Here is a 20,472-nt window from a genome sequence, read left to right as displayed (position 1 = left end):
CTACAGAGTTCACAATTCAAGTAATATCTATTCTACTTCTACAATAGTCCCAGACAAATATGTTTCAGAGGCATTAGTATTTCATATAAATAATTCTGGAGGCCTTGATGGGTAGAAAGACTCATAGTAAGGTAGTTAAAGGCTGAGTTTGAGTTGACTCGTTGAGATGAATGTCTGGTGCCCTCCCTATCTTCTATATGTAAACTTCAAACTCTTCAACTTTCTTGTGCAGAATTTAGCCTTCCTCTGCAAATTTTTCCATCTGTAAAATTAGAACACTAATTGCCTAGCCACCAATGTCCATAATCATTATGAAGATTAATTTTTTCCATCCAGAGTATTATTACAACACCTAACACAAGGCAAGCAATAGTGTGAGCTCATTATTTAAGAAAGCCACTAAATACCAAGCACGAGGTTGGGTTCTTGGGGATAGATTCAAACAAGATAGTATTTAAGTTTTCAACTAATAATTGCTTTCATTTACTAAGCACTGAAATTCTATTGCAATATTTTAAGGGTGCTATCTTTTGTGGAAGTATAAAGTATGTCTGTTCTTAGATACTCTCTTCAAAAAGTGGAGCCTAATTTTCCTCACTTTAGGTATAGTCCTGACTTAGCATCTCACTTCTCACGAGAAGGTCTTGTAGTTTCCTCCATGATCCCTATCTCAGCCACTATAGAGCACCATTGGGTATTATAACATAATGTGCCAGGGACCATTTGGATAGTATAACATAATTCAAGGGCCATAGAAACTATCAATACAGGAATATAGGCCATGGGAAGACAACAAGTAGCATAAGTGTCTCTCTCATCATGAGCCAGATGATTTTGAGGATCTTATACAGCTTGAAGGCAGGAGGATGTTCACTTCCCCCACAGGGAAAGCCAACTGTGATTTGGAATATCACAGCTTTGGAGTATTCTAGAAAGAGGGATAGTCTTTCATTAGCATTTAAGACTATGGGAGAAAAAAATCAGTCCATAATTTTGTCTTCCCCATGTTGCAAGGTATTGAGCCAGTATTAACTTGTGGAGTGCACCCAGTTTGGAGCAGATACTCCAAATGCTAGTGAAGACTTCTGTTGAAAACTGGTGTCCTGCTTGCAGCCTTGTGAAGGATGCGGAGCTAGAGTCACCCAGATAATCTTTTCTCAGATTACTTGAACCACAGAAATTGTATGAGGGGATCAATATTCATTATTTAAAGCCCATGACTTTTGGGTTAGATGATTGCTTACATTTCTGATTTTGGAGAGGGAAGAGGAATAACAAAATGGCGAGACAAAAGACAAAGGGTGAACCAGAGCCACAGCGATGGTCACAAGACACCGTGTTGGAAATAAACTCTACAACTAGGGGAGGAGGGGAGTAGGGAGAGAGGAAAAGTGGAAAAAAACTAGTGAGGTGGTAACAGTGTTCAACAAGAAATGTATTTATTACCTTACTTATGTAACTATAACCCCTCTGACATCACCCTTAAAATAAAATAAAAAAAAATTTTGGGGGGGTCCGGTCGTGGGGCCTGAACTCTGGAGGCCTGGGCGCTGTCCCTCAGCTCTTCAGCTCAAGGCTAGCGCTCTACCACTTGAGCCACAGGGCCACTTCCAGCTTTTTTCTTTTTTCTTATGTGGTGCTGAGGAATCGAACCCAGGGCCTCAGGCATGCAAGGCAAGCGCTCTACCACTGAGCCACCTTCCCAGCCCAATAAAATAAAATTTTAAAAAAGAAAGCTCCTCAAAAACAACATAAGGAATGGATTATTGTCCACATTGCAGATAAGAAAATTATTGCCAGAGATATTAATTCTTTTGTTTTTATTTCCACAGAGAGTACATAGTAAGAGACATTTCTATGTCATCACTGTGTCATTAGAAAAAGAATAAATTTGCAGTAGATGTAAGGTAGTACTCAGAAGGAACTGTGTCCCTGTAAGTCTTTGTGGTTGTGTTTGTGTTCTTTTTCCCTGAAACCAGCCCAGGGAGTGGAAAAAAGGACCACTAGCCCCAAGAGGAAGGATTATGTACAGATGTAGAGAAAAGCTTAATTAATACATCCTTGTTTATCTGAGGCACAGAACATATACTACTTTATTAGCCTTAACTAGCCTTAATGACTGCAGGGACAAAAAAAAATCAGCCCCAAATTATCTCTACCCTATAAGATTCAGATCTCTAGCTCTTAGCATCCTTGCATAACACAGACCTCACAAAAATACTATGCAATGTGACATTTGCACAAACAAGTACCACAGCCTGGAAAGACATGGAAAAAATCAAAACCCTACAAAACTGCTACACTATGCACGTACTGCATTCATTCTTTCCCAGGTGCCATCTAAATCATCGCCCATGTCCCATTTTTCTTTGGCTCCTTTGCATTTGCAGACATTAGGATTGAGTCTTAGATCATGCCGTCAGGTTTATGAGGACAGCCATCTGTCATCAGGATCCGAGGAACCTTTTTCCTCCCTTTGGCTGCATGAATTCTCCCAGACTTACTCTGTGACCACTGATGAGATTTTCCTCATCTCTCACCCCAAAAGCCCAATCCCATTCTTTGCTTTTGAAACAGCACAATATGCATTGTTTTCTGCACCCCTCCACCAACAATAAGTTGAATATGACCCCCTGAAAAGAAAAGGCTCCTGAGGTTTTATCCATTTACTTGCCTACTCTTCAAGAAGTAGAGTACAAAGTTGAACATTTTTGAATGCACACCTGATGTTAACGCATCCAGCTCCATCCATACTCTGACGTAGTTCTACCATTCTTCAAAACTGCATATGCTAGAGATGCATACTATATGAAACTCAGAAGGGCAGCAGAGCATGGAGGTTAAGCATGCAGTCTGCAGAGTCAGTATGCCTGGTCATAGGTAAAGAAAGCATTTAGAAGGATTTTTGTAAAGAGTAACTGCTAAATAAGCACTTGATTCATATAAGTTAAATCTATTGAGCAAACTCACATTTATTCAGAGGTCTTTCACTACTCTAAGACAAAGTTTCAGTTTTGTCATTCAAATGTCCTAAAACCAAATACCATATTAAGTCCCAGGAGCACTGAAGAAAAAAATTGGAACTATCTGTCTCTGCCTCAATTCAGAACTAGGAAATTTATTATTACTTTAAAGAAAGAATGTCTTCATAGATATATATTGGCATAAGGCTTCTATTATGGTCTTTTTTCTATATTTTCTAATTCTGATATACAAAGAAATTAACCTACAACATTATATATATATATATATAATATTGTGTATGTATATATATAATTACAATCCATACTCACATATCATGGGCAATATAAGGTATTTTCAAATGAATATGCACTCATTCTTGATTTCTACACTACATTCTATTTTTATTTTTATTTTTTTGCCAGTCCTAGGTCTTGAACTCAGGGCCTGGGCGCTGTCCCTGAGCTCAAGGTTAGCACTCTACAACTTGAGCCACAGCACTACTTCCAGCTTTTTCTGCTTATATGGTACTAAAAATTTGAACCTAGGGCTTCATGCTAGGCAAGCACTCTACCACTAAGCCACATTCTTAACCTCTACACTACTTTTTAAACATATGAATCTAACTTCATTTAAGTTCTAACTCTATATTGTTTTGTTGTGCCTTATATGGGATTTATTAGTAAATTAGCTTCCTCTGTCTCATGTCTGTGATACTGTATTCAGTTTTGGCATCTTTTTCTATGTACTGTATACTGTATAAGGTAATTCTTCAGAGTAGTAGGTCTTTGTTAATAATCATTTCCACAAATATATCGAACACTGAAAAGCAACTCAGCTATGTTTTCTCTTGATTAGCACCCACCCCACATCACAACTACAAACCCCTTTTGAGAGCAATGATTAAATCAAACCCTTTGCAAAGCCTCAGTTCTACTATCTGATATACTTACGGTGCTCATACTTCAGCATGAAATTAAATCATCTGCAAAACCTGTTTCTGATGAGGTAGATCTAAAGTGAAATCCAAGAATTTCAATTTCAGGCTAAGTTCCACATGATACTATACTTGGTGTCCAGTATAAGAGGGTAGGAGATTCTGGAATTGTCTCCCCTAAACAGGTATATTGAATTATTAAGCCCCAATATCTGTGTACAGCCCTGTCAAGATCTTGATTTTAGAATTCTAGTCTCCAACATAATCATCAAATAATTTTCTGTTATTTTAAGCCACATGGTGATTTGTTATAGAAGCTCTAGGAAATTAATGTGCAATAATTGCAATAATTGTGGATCTTGTCCTATTCTTTATCCCATTCCTGGATTTGCATCCTTTCCATGGGTTTTTCATAGGCAGAATACACTTCCTTGATTTTTTTGTCAGTTGTGGGGCTAGAATTCAGGGCCTTGGATGCTGTTCCTGAGCTTCTTTTGCTCAAGGCTAGTTCTTTACCATTTTGAGCCACAGGTCCACTTGCAGTTTTCTGGTGGTTAATGAAGATAAGAGTCTCAAGGACTTCCTTGCTGGGACTGCCTTTAAACCTCCATCCTCAGATCTCAGCCTCCTGAATAGCTAGGATTTCAGATATGAGTAAACAGCACCCAGCTCATTTCCTCCTTGTTTAACTTTGGGATTGACCAGGTAACTCTCTTTGATAAAACACTAAGGGAAAGAAATGAAAATATCCCAATAGTAATATAAGCCTTAAAAGCTGTTTTTCTTCCTGCTCCTTTGCCATATCTATGAGAAAAGATACTTCTAGGTAGCTGCTCACTTCAGCCTGGGGCAGAGCAATCCCAAGGTACACATGAATCTGTGCTGAAAATCAGAGCAGTCCCAACTTCCTTAGGGTTCAGCCACTAAGTCAAGTTTATCAGCGAGCAGAAGATCTCCCTTACCACTGTACTACCTGAAAAAAAGAAGTGCTAGTTTAATGATACTGTAATGAAATAGCTGAAGCTGAACAGCTTACATAGGAAAGAGGTTATTTAGCTCACAATTCTGCAGGTTCAAGAGCCTGGCACTGACATCAGCTTGGCTTTGGAGAGGACTTCATAGGAGATTGTGTCACAGTGATGAGAATCTGAGGAAGAGGGAGATGTCCTGTAGGAAGACAGAAAGCCCAACTTGCATTCTATGTAGACTACATTAATCCTTTCCCATGGTAAAATCTTAATGACCACAACTTTCCACAGACTTTAACTTTTAAGGGTACCAACATATCTTAACTTTCTACACTTGGAACTAAGCTTCTAACTCATGAACCCCTGGAAGACACACTCAAAGCCATATGCAATCCCTGACACAAAACTCCAACAAAAATTTTGACCTGGACCTATTCCAATGATGTGAGCTGGGCAAATCTTTTTTACCTCTACTGTGAAATAAAATATCTTAGATGAACTTGTCTTATACTTATTTCTGAGCTAATTCCAAGTGTAAAAATATCTACTTCAGGCTGGGAAGGTGGCTCAGTGGTAGAGCGCTTGCCTTGCATGCCTGAGGCCCTGGGTTTGATTCCTCAGCACCACATAAGCAAAAGGAAAAAAGCCGGAAGTAGTGCCTATGGCTCAAGTGGTAGAGCGCTAGCCTTGAGCTGAAGAGCTGAGGGATAGTGCCCAGGCCCAGAGTACAGGCCCCACAACCGGACCCCCCCCCCAAAAAAAATCTACTTCTTGGCGCTGTGGCTCAAGAGGTAGAGCGCTCACCTTGAGCTGAGGAGTGCAGGGACAGCACCCAGGCCCAGAGTTCAAGCCCCACGACCAAAAAGAAAGAATATAGAACATAAAGCAAACAAAAACAAGGCATTAACTTGACATATCATTGGAAAAATAAATATGATTAGTTTATTTATGGGTTCCTTCAGTCAGTCATTATATATATATATATATACATATATGTATATATATGCAGATAATACATGCATTGCATATTTATTACAGGCCAGATAAACTGCTAGTTGCTGAAATGTCAAAAGTATGCAAAATCAGTCCATTTCTGTCCTTATGGATTCAGAGAGGTAATTGATACCATTAGAATGAAAACAGTAAATATATCTTACAAGTTTAAATGAGTGCTGTTAAAGAAGAACAGAGAAAAACAATCAAATGGCAGACAAAGGTAGACATAGTGAGTTTATGAACAAAGTCTAGGATGTAACCTGAGGGCTTCATGGTAGATAGAGTGAGGTGATTAAATTCAGGTCTCTCATTCTCTTTGCTGGTGGGAAAGGGATGCACAAGAGAAGAATTCTATGGCAGGCAGAGTAGTTAGTAAACCTTGTGATGACCTCTCTGACAGAGAACAAGAACTTAGGCTACAATTGCTAGAGGTGAACATCTTCTTGCTAAAATCTTCCATTGAGACTGCTGTATTTTTAAAGCTTATTCAAAGAAAGTTTCTTGTCAGTGAATTATTTTGCATAATTAGGGTAAGATTTCATTGAAATGCTTAATGCCAAATGGGATTGTTTCATATAATAGTAAATTTTTACATATTTTAGAGGTCTAGTAAATTGTATTTTTATATCTGAGGAGATAATAGGTTAAAATGGAAGAGGAAAAATACAAGATCTAGAAATCTAAAGTATGTTGAAGTCATACTTTATCTGACTCAATTTGGAAAAATCACCTATCTTCTCCCAGCCCTGATCTATACCTACAAAATGGACTAAATAATATCCACTCATAATTAATGCAAGGACAAAATGCAATAATGTGGTTGAAAACTCATTGGGCTCTAGTGTAAACATTAAAAGTATAATATACATATTATACTTTTAATACATATATATATATCAGATCATCATGTAAAAAGAAATAAAGATCAGAATCCTTGAGAGAGAACAGAAGAGAAAGAACAAGATTAATAATAAACCCTGAATTAATTAGTAGCTCTTGTACATGTGCATTGAATATCAGTGGGATAGAAAAATATGTAAAATTTTTATATATTAATCCAAAATGTTAAATGTTTTAATCTGGTTTAATCATTACACCCCATATACCACCCCATACCCCATAGATTCATATGATTAAAATAATAATTACTAGAAAACAAAAAAAATTTTTAAATAGATTAAAAACACCATTTCTGGTTAGATTTGGAATCTCTATCTAATGAAGAATCTTGGCTATTTTGAAGGAAGAAGTCAAAGAGAATCCATCAAATGTTGATGTCACTACTAGACATGTGTAGTTTATATACTGAAAATCAGCACCATCCTTTTTGAAAGTATGTACAGATAAAGACTACTTCCAGAGAACAACTCTGAGGTAGAAAAGACTGTTCACAATTTCCAGTGTTTGTAGAGTGACAGCTCTGCTAAGAAGTGCTGCTGAAAATTGACATGAGGATCACAACTCCAGAGCACACAGTGTTAGTATATAATCAGCTATCCTGGTCAACAATAATCCCACACTCTTTTCTCTCAACAGAGTCTATCAAAACAATGGGCAAGTGTTCTCTTCACTAGTTTTCCACAGCATCGCCATGGTGTTTCCCTGCCTGCCTGCCTGAAAGAGCTATCTAGAGGGCTGAATTTAAGCTTATCCTGTGATTTAACTAAAAACCAGACTGGTAGTCTTGCTTCAGATCCTGCAAATAACCTGCAGGTCTCTGTTCCCACTTCTCTGAATGTGTACTTGGGTTTCTGGAAAAAGCTAATAAGGCTTTATTGGGAGATGAAGATAATAAGGCGAGGATGATGATGATAAGGATGATAGCTAACAATTTATTGGATGTCTGTTAAGTACTGAGATTGGTGCTCAATACTCTTTCCACATGCTCTCAATTATCACTGAGCACCAACAATAACTTAGATAATACACACATTATTTAGTTCACTGAATTCCTGTACATGTGGAAAAATTAAGGCACAGCAATATAAAAAATGATTAATAGTCAAAGGCTACTAAATATCCCTTAGGATTACATCTTAGCAGTATATGCTTATAAAGCTTAAATGTTTATACTAAATACTAAGACAACCATAGCTAGCAAAAGTAAATTCCACCCACATTTTGGAAAAATAACTTGTCTTTGATTTTGATAGTAAGAATGTCTCCCAACTTTTATTACAGACAACACACCATACCATTTACTCAAATGCAATGTGATTTAAGTATAGCTTAGTTCACATTCCCTGAAATATGCTTACTTTTTTCATAGATGCTTGGTATAACTTGAATGGATGGCACTTCTGTTCATGATTCAAGATTAGCAAGGGTGTTTTTTTTATTCCTCTCAATTCCATCATGTTAAAACTTTAGACTTTATGGATTGGGTCTTCCTGATTAGACTTACAGATCTCCCAGATGATATGGAAATATGATCAGCCTAATTTGGAGACTAAGGAATTCTTCCTATTGAATCTAATGAACACAGCACCTTAGTTAGAACAACAAATACAGAAAGACATACACGCATGTTATTTCAAACATTATGATCTGGTAGAACCTGTGGTCATATGACAATACTTCTACTTTTCAAATCTAAACCACTAGAGGAATGTGATGAGTTCATATTTTCCTTTCTGAAGCATTTAAACATTATTGAATGATTGCATATATCAAGCTTTCTGGTGTTACTGTATTTTAAGCCCTTCGATTTCTCATTAGCAATTCCTAACTGTTCAAGTAGACATGAAATCAGTTTTGTGATCACATAACCAGTTTTGAAATCTAAATGGAGCAATGTGGCACTACAAATCCTTGCCCTTCAACAGACTTAATCCTTTACAAGCATTTCATATTTTTGAGACATTGAACAAATTATTCAATCTCACAGACCCTCTATTTCTTAATTTGAAAATGGTGTGTCTTCAAGCATTTTGTTGGCATTAAATGAGGTAACGTATATAAAGGAGCTTAGCACAGAACCTGACACTGTAATCAATCAATAAGTGCTGATAATAACAATGAAAATAATGACAATATCATAAACTGTTTATTGAGTGCTTACTATGTAACCACAACTTAAAAAATGTGGGAATAGAAGAATAAGGCATGTGTGTTAGTTTTACACTGAAAGTGGTTATGTAAAACAACAGTTTAATAGTATACAAGTTAGGAACTCTACTAGGCTACTGATATTTTAAAAAGACCAAAAACAGTCCTTTAAATAATATATGGTTTAATATCCTGTTGTATGAAAAAAAAATCCAGAGATTGTCTATGGCTGGCTAAGTGATACCAAAAGCCCATCTTTCTTCTCTTTCTGCCATATCCTTTGTTTCCTATGTCACAAACCATAAAGAATGATAAATACTTCAAAGAAGTTCCAACCATTGATACTATGTCCTAAGTAAGAAGCAGGAAGATCAGAGAAAGAGTAAAATGAGCCACACCAGGTAAAATTATCCTTTTAACCCCAAACTAGAGGTATGGCTCAAGTGGTAGAGCACCAACCTAGCAAGCCACAACACTCTGATTTCAAACTCAAGTACTGTTAAATAATAATAATCATAATAATAATAAACAATATATTTTTAAGAAGTTTTCATCATTTATTAGATTCACTTGGCCAGAAATTAGTTCCACAAGGAAGGCTAAAATATTAGTTTTGTGATTGTACCATAATCACACTGAATAAAGAATGTATAAATAAAGAAAAAGAATGGACATCCTGAAGAACTTCTCAGGTCCTGCTCTAACGGAATCATATGAACAAATCATCTTTAGCAATTAAATCAAATTCTCTCCCTGATCCAGTGCTAGAAAAGTGAGAAAGGTAGAGAATTTACATTGTGGCTTCTAGCACAGAATCAGTTATAGTCTATTACTGTTGTTGCTATGCTAGTAATTAATTGTTAACTAAACACTGGTAAATAGAGAAATAATATCCTGCCTGCTAAGTTTATATCAGAATCCAGTGTTGGTTTCTATGCATTTTTTTCTTATTTTTATTGTCAGGTGATGTACAGTGGGGTTACAGTTACATAAGGTAATAGGTACATTTCTTGTCAAATGTGTCACCCCTTCCCTCATTTTTCTCCTTTCCCTCTCCCCGACCCTCCCACCCCCAAGCTGTACAGATCATTTCCAACATATTGTCTTGTGGATACTGCTGTTGCATTGGTTCACCATTGTCCTTCGTACCAATATAGTTTTGAGCTGGGAAAATCTGAATACTTAGATCCCTCATTGTTCCTCATTGTTTTTCATCTACTTTCAGAGGAAAAGCCAAAACTCTCAGGATGGGGCACAATATATTTGTGCTTTTAGACACTTCTTAGCACCTTCATATATGAATCTGCCCTTGGACTGGTGATTTGTATCCACCAGCTTGCTCAACTTTTCTAACAAAGACATCATGAAGCAGATAAATAGACTAGCAAGACTTGTCTATGACTTTCCCAAGGCTGTCTGGAATCAATTCATTAACTATTTTTTTTCAAGTCATTTGCGTTTCTCTGGTCATGCATTCTATCATTTTCTTCCAGGTTTGGCAGGCCTGTTGGTGCTGAGCACAGGAGGTCTTGAGATCTGATTGTTGCAATTTTTGGTAAAACCATCACAGAACAGACAAAGCAAATGACCACCTGCAGTCTCGACATCAACGTGAGCTTCCATCGTGATCTGCCACTTTTGGAGCATGGAGCACACCGCACCTCAGGTGAGATCTATGCCATAGAAGTTGGCCAGGCAGTTCTTGCCCTGAACAGCCTCAGTAATTATCTTGAATTGTCTAAATGTAAATTCATCACTCTGCAGGTCACTGAGGCTCACTTCAAATATCCAGCCCTTGAGGTCATCAGAAGTGATTTGGGTTCTTTGAGTCCTTGTGACTAATGTTTTCTCAACATTTCTTATATTGAATGAGGCTAGTGTTTTCACTCATACCAATCTTCCTAAGAAAATAGGTCAACCACTTTTATCTTGGCTCCTTTCTTGCTGCCTTTTTTTTTTTTTTGGTCGGTCGTGGGGCTTGAACTCTGGGCCTGGGCACTGTCCCTCAGCTCTTCAGCTCAAGGCGAGTGCTCTACCGCTTGAGCCACAGTGCCACTTCCTTTTGCTGCCTTTTGTAAGGCATTAGTTCTTGCCAACCACCATGGTGTTGTTTCTTAGAGAGCCAAAGGGGATCCTATTTTTTAAATTAATTTTATTACTTTTATAATATGACAATTTATGTGTCTAATGATCTTGATTGGTGTCACCCAGTCTATTGTACTCAACCTCTCCTACCTCCCAATCTACTGTATCCAAACTCTATCCTGTCTGCTCTCCATGGAGCATTTGTACCACCTGTAATTGCCATTGGAATGCCTGCCTCTACCCATATAAAACCAATAGGACATATGTACATAGGGAAAGTGATGTACTATAAGCAATTGGCTCATGTAATTATGACAGTTCTCAAGTTCTGCAGCTACCTGGTATGATGATGATTTAGTTTTGGTCTGAGTCTAAAGGCCAGAGGACCAGAAAAGTCAAGGATGCAACTACAATTCACTTGTTTCAATATTATTTTCACCTCACAGAGTATCTATAAAATCTGACCAAATATCTGGGCACTGTATGGCCCAGTCAAGTTTACATATAAAATTAACTCTTTTTGTTGTTGTTGTTGGTCCTGGGGCCTGAATTCTGGGCCTGGGCACTGACCCCCAGCTCTTCAGCTCCAGGCTAGTGCTCTACCACTTAAGACATAGCACCACTTCCAGCTTCTTCTGCTAATGTGGTGCTAAGGAATCGAACCCAGGGCCTCATGCATGTGAGGCAAGCACTCTACCACTGAGCCACCTTCCCAGCCCTAAAATTAACTCATACTGACCATAGATATCCTTTATCACATGCTATTTAACAGTCAAATTGCTTACCTACCCGTCTCCTGTTTCTTCCCCTCATCATGGGTCCCCTGCTATTAAGTCTATGAGCTTATCTAGGATTACCTAGGCCCATGGAATGATTGAATCCATGTTGATTACTTAATACATGTTTGTGAATAAATATAATAGATTGAAATGAGAGAGAAAAGAATGACATATACTTGATGATAATTGATGAATAATTACATGTAGAAAAGGAAATAAAGGTGATATGTTTGAGAACTTAAAGGGACAAGGTACTTTGTTGTATGCTTTAGCTTCCTTACTATCAAGTGTATGTTATTAACTAAGAGCCAGGTGCCTTTCTAAGTAAGTGCTATACATAAATCCACTCCCACTGTCTTTCTTCCAGCTTGATGAGAACCAACACTGCCAATTTGTATATCTCCCATCCACAGAGAAACAACTCAGAATCCCCAGAGTCAGGATGTCTGATTCCAGCAAGGTAATAATAGCAACAAGTAGCTCCTCTTCTTATTCAGGCAAAATTTTCTCTCTTTAAGGTGATTACAATACAAGTTATAGATTCCAATCACCTGAAGAACTAGGAAAAAGAGGAAAGAATGCTGGGGACAGGATGAGGGTTCTACTCCAGAGTCTTGCTTTGAAAGTATTGTTATTGCTATCATAATTATTTTAACTGTCTCTGCCTACAAGAACCAAGGCTAGGATATGGTCTAAATACAGGATTTATTCAAGATTCATTTCTATTGTTGCATAAAAAATTATCACAAAGTTGGTAACTTAAAACCATATATACTTATTAGCTCACAATTTTGTAGCTTGGGCATTTGAGAGAGCTCATTTGTGATCACTGCACAGGTTTCTAAGATGCCAATCAAGGTGTCAGCTGGGCTATGTCCTTATCTGATGTCTCCAGGGAAATTTCTCCCTTCAAGCTTGTTCAGGTCACTGGTTTTGTACAATTACAGGATCAAGGTGATATCAATAGCTTTCAACTCTGGCTAAAAACACTTACCTTCAAGCCCTACCTTAGGGGTTTGAGCAGGGGGCACTTAAGTTTACAAAAATCTGTAAGTAGTTATATTTTTGAGCAAAGCTGAAAGGCATTTGTGTATTTTCTTCTTTAATTTGGAATAGTTTTCATTACTTATTTATTTTTGTAAATTGTACAAAAGGTTTCATTGTGATATTTCCAAACAGGCATATAATGTACTTTGACCAAATTCATCCCTCTGTCACTTCCTTAGCTCTGTGTCTCCCCTCCATTTTAACAGCTTGAAGTGGGTTTCATTATATTATAATATTTCACAAATACACACACAGAGATATGTGTGTGTGTGTGTGTGTGTGTGTGTGTGTGTGTGTGTGTTATATACAAAGAGAGAGAACACTTTTGGTCATATTCATCCCCAGTTATTGATGTCATTTTAAGCTTTTAAAGATCTTGGTATTCAAATATTAAGTCCTCTGAAAAGCACTGTTAATTCAAAAATCTCTTTAGCTTGTCTTTAATAACTTTCCAAACTGACATGTATCACTTGTTTTTTTCCCATGCATTCAAGGCAATGCTTTCATGATTTTTATATAGACCAGGCCAGAGAAAATTTAGCTTGGAGAATTCTTGTCTCCATGAAAATTGTGTCTCACTAAACAGGTCTCTCTCTACTGTTTATAGAAGTCTTAGGTTTGATTTGTACATGGCTTCATGGACTCAGCAGTAAAAACTATCACAAAGAATATTTTGGAGTTACATGCAAGCATTTTCTGAACTATGTATATACAGTCATATTTATTACTGAACAGAAAGACTAAGCAAATATTTAGCAAATATAAAAAACCAGGTATGCATATATATTCAGAAACAAGATTGTTTTGAGGAAAGATTCTAGCCAGGTACTGGTGGCTCAGCTATCAGCTACACAGGAGGCTGGGATCTGAGGATTGTGGTTCTAACTTTAAGAAAAACAATCTCAGGGACAGCATCTAGGTCTTGAGTTCAAGCCTCAGGATCAGCACAAGAGAGGGAGAGAGGGAATGAGGATGAGGGAGAATGAGAGAGAGAGAGAGAGAGAGAGAGAGAGAGAGAGAGAGAGAGAGAGAGAGAGAGAGAGAGAGAGAGAGAGAGAGAGAGAGAGAGAGAGAGATTCTTATGACTAAGATTTTTGTCTAAAGATCTTTATATTTTGGGTTTTGGTTTTTTTCCGTGGGCGCTTTAAAAACAAGATAGTGGAGGGTGCCTAGCAAAGTTGAGGGGCTGGGTAGTTATGGCTTTTTGAGCTCAAGCAATTTAATCTTAAGCTAGTCTGGAGTTCAAGGACATTGATTTATACCTATCTGCCATGCCTGTATCTGCATTTCCTCATTCGAAAGGAAAAAAATAGATGCTTAGATTTTGTCAGTATTTACTAGCTCTGGAATTCTACTGCCACTCCTATGATTTCCCCTTATCTTTCTATCAGTCCGGGCTGGTAGGGTATAGGTTCAGAAGTTGAAAGAGCACTCATTCTTAGACACCATTAAGGATTGGAGCCTATCATAGGCTGCCAGGAGACCCCAGGCCTCTCACCTTGGAAGTCAGATCGAAGTCCTTGGTCATCTGTCCACCAGTGGAATCCTGGCTCCTATAATATTTGCTCATACTAACTCCTTGCGGCTATTGCTTGTTGGAGGTTTTTAAAGCCACTCCCTCCTCTCCTCGGTGTTGGTGTTCGGCATTTAGCTGCAGGAAACACACTGGAGGATCAGGAGATACTGTCTCACCTGGTGAGTCTCCCCACCAACCCCACAGCTCAGGGTGCAAAAGAGCCAACTTTCAAATGAACCTCCCCAGCAGGTCTCTGGCCTCAGTGGAGAGCCACAGGCAGCTGGTAGCTCTGCTCTCACCAAACGGGTGACGCAAGATCCAAGAGCGAATGAGGAGTACACAGCACAAACCAGCACACCTGCTGCCTCCAGGCCCACCAGGGTGGCCAGGTATACCCAAAGCCCCTAATTGACAGGAAAGGTTTCAATCACCAGTCCCTCCTTTTAGCGCCCAACGAATCGCGCCGCACTGCATCTTGGGATTTGTAGTCTCTGTCACCTCCAAGGGTTGCCACGCTCCCTCCTCAATCCCCCTCCCCCCAAAAGGAACACTTCGTTTGAACTCACTGAAAGAGGTCTGAGGCTTGAGGGTGATGGCGGAATCGTGTCTCGTGGGGGAACTTGGGGTGTCCTCTGGGGTGAGGGGGAGGGGGTGGGTGGCTGTGAAGAGAACGGACTACACTTCCCAGGTGGCCCTGCGCGGAGCCGGGAGCCGGCTGCTCGCTTTGCGTGACCGCGGCAGGTTGGTCCTGGAGCAGATGAGCGCAGAATATTTAGGCGAAGGCGAGGGGCGGGGGGAGCGCGGGGCAGGCGGAGTACCTCGGCCAAGAAAATTATGCATGCGTTAGGGAAGCTCTGAGAGAATGGCTGTGGAAGGTAAGGGACGCTTGGGGGCATTTTAAGCTCCCTCTAAACCCGCGCACCCCAACCCACACATCCCCGTGGAAGCTCAGCTATGGTGGGGAGGAGAGGAAAGGGGGTGGCGGGGAGAGGGCCCCCTTTCCCTCGAGCCACTGGGCATCCACCTGAGCCGCGGAAGGCCAGGAGGCGCCCTAGTCAGTTGCTTTGGAGATAGACACGCAGGTGCACCAGACTTTAGGGTAGGAGATGGAAAGTGCACCTAACGGCAGAGCGATTGTGCAGGGGTGGGCGGGTGTGTGTGTGTGTGTGGAATTGGGGGGAGAATGGGAGAGATCGGCGTGAGGCTACAGTCCTAAGGTGTCCCTTTGCCTGTCACTTTTGACTGGGGCCGACCAAGTGGCCACCAATTTGGGGATGCTTGCTTTGCCATCCACATGTGGGAGAAGTCCCTGGCCCAGGTGCGTCATCCGCAAGCTTGGGGTGCGATCGGGTTGAGGGCCCCTTGTCCTGTTGTGCCCAGCAGCATTTACACCAAAGCACCCATGGGGAACAGTGCCCTTACACCCGCCTCTGTGTATACAGCCCTCCCTGGGGCTAGCAAAGTTTACAGAGAGGAGGAAGCCTTGTCATCAGCCAGGGAGAAAAGACAAGCAGCCTCTCTTAGAATCTGCGGGGGAATCCTGTACTACCTTCCTCTTCCCTTGTGTAATTTTGAGTTTGGGATTTGCTGTTGGGTCCGCATAGCCCTGCCACCTTCCAACTTCCTGGTTAAAAAAAAAAAAAAAGAAAATGGGCTCAGGTAATGATGTGAGCGATCCCCAGGTTATTTTTGTTTTGTTTTGTTTTTAAATCTCAGTTTCACATACTTTGAAACACAGGTCTCTTTGTTTAGGGAGAGTTTTGAGAGCAGGGCGAATATGTGAACCAGAAGTATTCCTAATATCAAACGGAGCCTGAATGATCCAATGAAATGATCGTTGGAAAAACGAGGCCTACTTTCACTCTAGAACTATGGTTCCTGAGTGCAGCTTGGGTCAGAGGGGAACAGAGGTAGGAAAAAGAAGGCATGCTTGCCAGCTGCTTTAGGCTCCTTGCCAAGGGGGAAATGAGCTTGTTCCTTGCTTGCTAGAAGCAAGAAGAGAGGGTTTACTTGCTTCTGCCACCACTCCCTGCCCCAGGAGAGAGAAACTGAAACAATCTGGTTCTTGCTTTCTTTATAATTTCTGTCTTAACAACCTGAAGTAGTACAACCAAATTCGTACACTCAGCACCCATAAACTCAGCAAACTACTGACATTGGGTGGTCTAAGGTTCAGAGATCCCTATCTGACCACATTCAGCTTCCCAACTGTATCAACAAACGAGATCTCTCTCTCTCTCTTTCTATCATTAAAAAAAGATAGATGTAGATAGCTCTGAAATTAAAACACAGACAACCAAAAGCTTTCCTTCCTAGCCTTTTCTCTACAAACATGTTGGTAGTGCAAGTCTTGCTTTTTGCATGATGTAAAATTGATAGACTAGACTTCTGATGCCACATAAGGCAAAGTTTATGTGTTCATATTGACTTTGAAAATAGTAGGTTGACTTACTGGTACTCTGCCACCTTACCCATTGATGACATTGATTATGATACCTTTTCTGTGTCCCCACATGAGTGACACTCCCACCTGTTGGCAGGCCATGGAGTTCTTGAAGATAATTTCCTGTTCACTGTAAGAAGTATAGAATTAGTCAGATTTCTTGTCCTATGGGTGACTATACCAGTGAAACCAGACCTTAGCAAAACAAGTGCTCTTAAAAAAAAGTACATCTGAACTTTAGAGAGCTTATTTATCTTTTTTTTGTATGTATGACTTGTCTAGTGAAAATGCCTAAACAGAAGATCGCAGGTGTGCATCACAATAAGTCTCAAGACATGCAGTGAAGGAAGTGTTTTAAATCTTTGCTGCAATTGATTTCTGTCTCAGTCTTTGTAAGTGTAGTTTTTTTGACGTGGACTGGGGCTTGGCTGGCTAATCCCATGGAGTCTTTCAAGGTTCAAGAAGAATTTCAGTTCCCTCTGGGAACCTATCCTAGCCATCTTGGTTGCTTTGCCTTCCCAGAGTTTTGTGAACTTCCTGCACTGAGCTTCCCTTGAACCAGAATTTAAATCTATCCCAACATATTCCACCCTTAATCTGTTTCACTACACTCTGAGACTCAGGGAAATCTCTGTGGAATTTAAACTTCCCAGCCAGTAACACAGAATCTGGCCTTAATATATGCTCAGAAAATATTTAGGGATTTCATGGTCAGTATGTTCATGGAGCTTTGGTAACTGGCTCCATAAGATGCTGAAGTCTTTCTTAGAAACCCAAATGTTATCAAATAAAGCTCTTTGGAGAGATTTGAAAACAAAGAGCTTTAAAAAGAAATACTCCTCTTCATAGCCTTTAGTTTTGATAATAAAAATAACCAGGATCTGTTCTTTTGATCTACTGCTCAGAGTAGCATTGTCTTCCTAGGACACATTTGAGATGCTGAGGAACTGGTACTGGTGGTTGGGGGCGGGAAAGGCTGTGATTAGTACTTTGTGACCATGGCCCAGTGATGTTAAATATCCCAATTTTCATGAGCATCCTACACAAAGTTTCCCTACCAAGACCAAGCAATGCAGTTTAGTCAAGTTCATTGAGAAACACTGATTCAGAGAATAAGACATTTTACTAGAGGAACTGGAGGAGGACATATAGTACACGTTATTTAACATTGCAGCTTTCTTTTTCATATGTGGGGGGAAAAAGTGCTCAGTACTGTTTACTTTCTGGGAACATTGCAAAGATTAGATAAAGGAAAGGTCTCACTGAAGGCTGCATGGAACCTCCCTTCCCATTCTGTCCTCACAAGAAAGAAAAACAAAGAAGAAAAAAGCCATATGTTTTCATCCTGATTTTTCACTTTTTCATGCCAGCAAGTCTTCCTAATTTGTCACACATTAGAAAGCTCTTATAACGTGTAACCTTTCTCTTAAGTAAACTTGAATTTGTAAAGGTGTTAATTGCTCGAAGAGTGCTCATTCATTTTGTCATAGTGCTGAAAACATGAGAGAAGGTTGAGACCAACAGCCACATTGGCTCTGATATCATTGGGCTACTCACACTTTGTTGTGAATTGCCTACCTATGGTGGTCAGTGATAGGCTGATGATGATTCTATATGAGCAAAACATTGACCTGCTTATTAAGCAATTGTGAGTCAGGTCTTCTCAAGCTTTTACATGGGCGACCACCAATTCCATTTTAGCCCAAAACATATGATTGCCGAAAAAGGAAACAAAACTCACATCCAAGGAAAATAACCAGCTTCTGGAACTCCAATTATGACTTACATGTTGAATAAGTATAGTTTGCATGCCAGCCAGTCTTTCTAATGAGTAACAAATTAGAAGGATTTTATGATGTGTACCATCTCTATTAAGTGAACTTGAACTTGTAAAAGTGTTCATTTTAAGTAGGGTGCCCATTCATTTTGTTGAATCTGCAGCTAAGTACTTATTTTCTTCTCTGAATTTAAGAACATCTTATTTGTATTTCCTAGCCTAGTGGCAACCCATGCTTTGTTTTGCATTTGTGGGTGGGTAGTTAGGCATCTTGGAGGTGTGCTTTCCTATCAAAGAACATGAGCCATGTTATATTCTGCATTGAATTGGGACTATTTAGTCTATTCTTTTACTGGATGACTAGGATCTTAGATAAAAGATCCCAGCTGGAACCACAGAGTCACTCTTGTCTCCACGAAGAGAACATATTGATGGTTGTACCTATTGATGAAACATTGTCTTATCATAACTGGGTTACAATGTAATTTTCAGAAAGGAAAAAAATGTTCATCATTCAGGAGTTGTATTCAACTTTGTATTCTGAGATCAGTGCCTGGCACTTAGGAGACCCACAGTAATTCTTTCATAAATGAGATATAAATGCATGATTTCTTAGACCCAGAAAAGTTTTTTTTCCCCATATTTTCCTCCTTTTCCACAGTTTCTTTTTTTGTCCTCACTGTTAATGAGAAAAGTTAGGTGGGGGAACATTGTACATAATGCTTCTATCCAAACCAAATAGAATAGCTCCTCTTACATGACAGAAAATTGATTTTTGATTTTCAGCATTGGCAACTCCCCCATCCCACCCTGCTAAAGAAAAATGGATTTCAATTATTCTATTTGCTCTAAAACACATCTATTTTAAGGGATCTGACTTTTTCCTTGTAAATAATCAAATTAACTTAAGTGATTTTAGATAAGTCATTTAATGTGTAGATTCTATAGGTTTTTTATGTAGTAAAAGTGATAAAACAGTCCTTCCCTGGAATTTGGCAAGGCTAAATAATAACTGAATGGCATAGAAAAGAAATAGTATTGAATACTTGTAGAAATGAGAAGCAGTGATGGTACATAGGGCTTTGGGAGTCAGTAATCACTGACTCTCTACCCAACTTACATTGAGAACTAAGGCATGGAGTCAAAGGGGTAGCAATAGCAGATAAAAATGTGGCCTTTATAACAAGGCCACATGGCTGAATTTTTTTTATCTTTGGCTTTGCGAACATTGCTCTGTCATGTGGTGAACTTCCATTCCTAGAACCCTCACCCCCTCCATTTTTTCTGGTAACCCAGAGCAGAGAATATTGGCAGCTGTCAAGAGAATGAGGGAGGGAGGGAGGAGAGGGAAAGTAGATGAGAGAGGATAGGAGAGAGAGAAGAGAGGAACAAGAAAGGAGAGAGAGGAGGGAGAGAGGAGAGAGGGAGCTGTGTCCTGTATGAGTTGTGATTCTTCATAGACTTGTACATCAGATAGTTGCTGTCTTTTCTCCTGAGCAAGGGTCATAAGAGGATGGAGAGAGACTGGAAGCATCTTTGTGATGAGTTTCCCCTTATACAACACTTGGAACAAGAGAGGAGATAGCTTCCTCCTACCCTCACATGCTTCTCAGTGTCAGCCTCTCAGTACTTTGTCTCTAACTACCTTTCCATTCTGTCTTATGCCTGTCCCAGCTTCAACCTCTGTGAAGCATAAGGAAGACAAATGAATTATTGATTGGATTATGAATGAGTTTGATTTCCACAGTAGTCCTCCACCCTACTCCTTCCACCCCCCATCACTGAGCCATGCTTCTGGAAAATTCCCAACTGTATTCATCTGCACAGTACATGTAAAATGCAGTGGGAAGCCGGACATGGTGGCTCATGCCTATAATCCTAGCTACTCAGGAGGCTGAGATCTGAGGATTGTGGT

The 20,472-nt window shown here is 39.6% G+C and overlaps 1 protein-coding gene, 1 long non-coding RNA gene and 1 pseudogene across 4 annotated transcripts in view; 1 reads left to right on the top strand and 2 right to left on the bottom strand.

Moving 5' to 3' along the window:
- Nucleotides 1-4,960: 4,960 nt before the first annotated feature.
- On the bottom strand, nucleotides 4,961-14,980 carry LOC138806321 (uncharacterized). Of its 2 annotated transcripts, none has more exons than XR_011365788.1 (3): nucleotides 14,904-14,980; nucleotides 14,320-14,472; nucleotides 4,961-5,065 (listed from the first exon to the last, which is right to left on the bottom strand). It is a non-coding gene; the product is annotated as an uncharacterized lncRNA (long non-coding RNA). The 2 variants fall into 2 exon arrangements; XR_011365789.1 differs by lacking the exon at nucleotides 14,904-14,980 and adding an exon at nucleotides 14,769-14,817.
- LOC138805531 (small ribosomal subunit protein eS1-like) lies at nucleotides 10,202-11,013 on the bottom strand (annotated as a pseudogene).
- Nucleotides 14,981-15,090: 110 nt separating the features above from the next.
- The window catches only part of Samd12 (sterile alpha motif domain containing 12), a 401,118-nt gene continuing 395,736 nt past the window's right edge, over nucleotides 15,091-20,472 (top strand). For both annotated transcript variants that reach the window (XM_069991305.1, XM_069991302.1), the window contains exon 1: nucleotides 15,091-15,212. In XM_069991305.1, coding sequence (XP_069847406.1) covers nucleotides 15,200-15,212 — 13 coding nt within the window. In that variant the 5' untranslated portion in view covers nucleotides 15,091-15,199. The remainder of the gene's footprint in view (nucleotides 15,213-20,472) is intronic.

This window comes from Dipodomys merriami, unplaced genomic scaffold, assembly GCF_024711535.1.
Source record: "Dipodomys merriami isolate MVZ:Mamm:240054 unplaced genomic scaffold, mDipMer1.0.p SCAF_4, whole genome shotgun sequence".
Taxonomy (NCBI): Eukaryota; Metazoa; Chordata; class Mammalia; order Rodentia; family Heteromyidae; genus Dipodomys; species Dipodomys merriami.
The sequence above is the reverse complement of the archived record's forward strand: the minus strand, read 5'-3'. Positions and strand labels throughout refer to the sequence as shown.